Below are 4,373 nucleotides of genomic sequence, written 5' to 3'. Positions count from 1 at the left end.
AAAAAATTATTAAAAAATAATAATTATAAAAAATAAACAATAATAAGATAAAAAAATTATTTAAAAAAAAGTAAACGATAAGCTAAAATTTTTTTAAAAAAGTAAAAAAATTAAAAATAAACATAAAAAAGTGATTAAAAAAAAATAAAGAAACAATAAAAAAATAAAACTAACCCTGCCGCCCCTGCCATCCGGTTGTCATTCTCCGTTGATGGGGGTGCATTGCGGAACCTGGCTTTGGGGCAGCAGGGAGAGTAAATCGGACCCTGGGTGTCCCAATACTTTTGGTAATATTTTCATAAGCAGTACTTCTTCTATATTATTTTTAATTGCATCACTGTATTGTTTCTCTGCATGTTAACAATTAATTCCTTTCTAATTTATTTGTATATCCTCAGATGCATTCATTAGTATCTATTCTGGTTCTTAATGCCACACAGGAGACCTCCTTGTGTCTTCCCTCGGGCCTCACTACCTCTTAAAGATCTCATGATCACATAGACAGCTACAGTATACCTGACCCGCTAAGTGAGTTACATGTTATCAAATAAAATTTGCTGCCCAGAACTAAAATAAAATATTTGCCAAACAGCAGGTATGAGAAGCTGGTATTTATTGGTGATTTTTTGAGAATGTGAACATTTTCGGAAAAAAAAAGATTAAACTAGAAATACAAGTACATCAAAACAATCGAATTCTATTTATAATTTGTTTAATACTGCCAATAGAAGTAAAAGAATCTGTTTTTATACATACCTCCCAACTGTCTCCCATTTGGAGGGACTGCCTCTTATTTAGAGCCAAATTCCTCTGACCCTTTTCCTCCTTTGTTGTCCCTCTCTTTGGTCTATATAACAACAATAAGTGTTATTTTGCACTAAAACCTTCATCTTCTCTCGTAATCATTGCGTTTGAAAAGCCGGTATGAAGGAAAAGTAATGGTGAAAAACAACCATTCTGGGTTTGACCAATCATTTTTGATAAATTCTTAATGGTTGGCATAATTGAGGGGTTGGCTTGGGGTGTGTCCATTGCCTATATACATTGTGGTGAAAGGTGTCCCCCATTTTAGATATGTTTTATATAGTAATCCCCAGTATATCTGCACTTAGACTGAGGAAAAGCAGTAATTGGGGTGCCTAGTGTGTCACATTGTATAATGTTGTCAGTCTTACTGTCATACTTCCCTGTGCCCCTCCCTCTTAGATTATAACCCCTCAGGGGCTCCTCTGTACCCTGCACTGCCCCTGTCTGCCTTTGTGTCCTGAGCCCAGTGCATCAATCAGTGTCTTGAATCTGTGTGGGTGCGCTACAGGGCCGCAACCGGGAAGGTGTCCAGCAGCCAATCATCCTCACCATTGGAGGCTCTGTCGAAGAACTGGCGCTTCTTAGATCCTGCTCCTCTAGTGTGTCCCCGATAACGCACCTTATATAACTTAAGACCAAGTGTATCCCATAGCACTCCTGACCGGAAAAACCCAGCAAGCCGGGCGGGTGCGGCAGCGAAAGCAGATGCCTCTGCAAATCGTATCCTTTTCAGTATAAAAGTCATTTGCACTCCAAAGCAATGCCAAGTCAATCTCTTTATTGGCTATGGTAGTGTAACATGTCAAAGCAACGTTTCGGAACCCAGTGGTCCCTAAGTGCACAGACTCCTAGTTACTGAGTCCTCAGCCCTGCACCACGGGCTTCACTTCAGCTCGCTACTCTAAGCTGCTCCGTAAGAACCGGAGCTCTTGTGCCCCACTGCCTCGGTTCCCAGACCGTGACACTTACAATAGAGCTTGCTTACAAGAGGGAAGAGCAAAGGGATGACCTCATCAGCAAGTTGGCGGAGAAGGGGTGACAAAGAAGGTAGAACTTCAATCCTCATATTATCTTACAGTCACCGGTCAGATGAACACCATTATGATTTCAGAAGGTATATGTGGGGTATGAAATTCAGATCCCAAGATTAAAATTGTTGCATAGGTTCTGCTTTTGAGGCTACTGTCAGCACTAACTATCCATTTCTACACTCTCACAGGGTTATTCACAAAAGGGTGAAGTGAGCAAACTAGGTCAACATAGCTGATTTAGAAAAATTCTGCAATTCAGCTCACTTTACGGTTCAGCTATGTTGCCCCAGACTTTTCACTTCTCCTCCCTTCTACAAACTCTTCACCCTTTTCTGAATAACACTGTTAATGATCACAGACAACATATGCTAGCTGTACATGGAAACATCAACTGTACAAGGCACATTATGTATGATAGAATTGATTAATAAGCCATAGAACATTTGGTTCTTTAAAGCCAACTCCAGGATCCCCACCCTCACTGTCCCATCTTGGGATCTTCTTCCTCTCCAATGCCGCAGAGAACAAGGCTCACATTGTGAAGTCATTGCAGTTCTTTTGCAGTATTGTTCGGTCAGCCCAGGCTTCTGTGATGGCTCGACAACCACCAGAGCTCACAGGAAGAGAGTTGAATGATGCTGGGTGTCATTACACATATGAAACAAGGTGGACATCGGGCAACATTTATGGGGAGAATAGAAAAAAATTGTTTCACTCATGACTCATGGGTCTTGCAGCAAAAATAAGTCCAATCAACAGCATTTTATTGTCAACATTTCGATTGAGCTCAGTCCCATCTTGATCAAGAGTTCCATCAAAACGTTGACCATGAAATGTTGTCCTGGGATCTGCTTTGGCTGAAAGAAGGTAAGGAAAAATCTCCAACAGCAACATAGACAGAAATAAAATGCTTTTCTGTAGTACATGATGGGAGGGCTAGAACCTCTGTCAGATTTTATTTTCTGTGAAGCAGATTTTCCCTCATCTCTAGTGTGGTGAAACTGTTGTAAGCAAGACAGGAAGTCAATCTCTACAACAGAGCCCCAAATAGCAATAAAATACTAATTTTAGTTTCTAATATTCCCCCACTCTATCCAAAACTACCCCAAACGTTTTTCGGCTTGACATACACTTTAAATATATTTGTGAATCAATAATGGTAAATGTAAACACATTTATGTTGTATTTTTTAGGGGTATTTTCTTTAACCTCATAATATAATTATGAAATAGCTTCCTACAAGCAGGCAAGATGGAAGAATGCTCGAACAGGACAGGAACTGTTTTCCACATTTTAGCATTTTCCATCTCTGATACTGGACAATGTCTCCTTTTCACTGGAGTTCTACTGATGTATGTGACGACTGTTCTTGGAAACATGATGATTGTTACACTGGTGTGTCTGGTTCCTCAATTCCATACCCCAATGTATATCCTCCTGAGCAATCTTGCTATTACAGATGTTATGTATGTTTCAGTTACATTGCCAAAACTGCTCTCCATACTCCTAACACAGGACAACCGGATGTCTTTCTCGGCGTGTATGGCTCAGGTGTACTTCTTCTCATTGGCGGCTGCGGGTGACATTTTTGTGTTGACCTCCATGTCCTATGACCGATACGTAGCAATCTGTAAGCCATTACAATATTCCTTGATCATAAGTAAAGATGTATGCAGTTTACTGGCTCTGTGTCCCTGGCTTATATCTGCTGTCAATGCAGCACTAAATGTGTTAGTTACATCTCTGTTGTCCTTCTGTCCCGCACAAAGTGTTGACCATTTCTTTTGTGAGCAGAGGACATTGTATGCAGTCACCTCCAGCGATACTACAAGCCAAAACATACTTCTAGTATTTCAGGACATGTATGTGGCATCTTTACCTTTTTTACTTATTATAACCTCCTATGCGTTCATCATCTTCGCTATACTGAATATTCAGTCCTCCGAGGGGCGACGCAAAGCTTTTTCTAGCTGCTCCTCCCACCTCACCACAGTGATAATATTCTTTGGTCCAGTCCTTATATTGTATACCAAACCAGAGTCTGAAAATTCCAAGGAACAGGACAAGTTGCTGGCCTTGCTGTATACGGCTGTAGTGCCAATGCTCAACCCATTTGTCTACACTTTGAGGAACAAAGATATTTTAAAAGCCACGACTAATCTAGCAAGGACAGACATCTTCTTTGTGAAAAAGAAATGAAAGAAATGTGAAAAATTTAACAGCACATTGGGAGACAGACAACTGAACTGTGAAAAAGCATGATCCCCTCGGATCCAATATATTCAGAGCCATGCAAAACATGCAATAAAGTCTGTCTCTGTGCTTGCCCTGGCGGTTCTGTTTCAAATGCCGCTTTATGCACTGACATACCTCCATAGGTTTCAATCTGTCCAGACAGTATGGTCGTCTGCTGATTCAGCACAATCCAAAGACAGCTTAACTCTCCAATAGGACACCGACAGGAATCACCAGCACTCACTAATATCATTCAATATGTCCATTTATTTGGACAAATCGTCACAATGAAAAAAGCCA

General features: G+C 40.5%; 1 protein-coding gene across 1 annotated transcript; it reads left to right on the top strand.

Moving 5' to 3' along the window:
- The first annotated feature begins 3,362 nt into the window (after nucleotides 1-3,362).
- On the top strand, nucleotides 3,363-4,037 carry LOC108798602 (olfactory receptor 8D1-like). Its single transcript, XM_018570361.1, has one exon. It carries the CDS (start codon nucleotides 3,363-3,365, stop codon nucleotides 4,035-4,037), a length of 675 nt encoding a protein of 224 aa, XP_018425863.1.
- The last annotated feature ends 336 nt before the right edge of the window (nucleotides 4,038-4,373 follow it).

The sequence above is a fragment of the Nanorana parkeri genome, unplaced genomic scaffold, assembly GCF_000935625.1.
Source record: "Nanorana parkeri isolate BGI_ZX_2015 unplaced genomic scaffold, ASM93562v1 scaffold1517, whole genome shotgun sequence".
NCBI lineage: Eukaryota > Metazoa > Chordata > Amphibia > Anura > Dicroglossidae > Nanorana > Nanorana parkeri.
This window is presented reverse-complemented; position numbering and strand designations above follow the sequence as displayed.

Coding starts and splice junctions, on each gene's coding strand:
- LOC108798602 (XM_018570361.1), top strand. CDS start 3,363: ATGTCTTTCTCGGCGTGTATGGCTCAGGTGTACTTCTTCTCATTGGCG.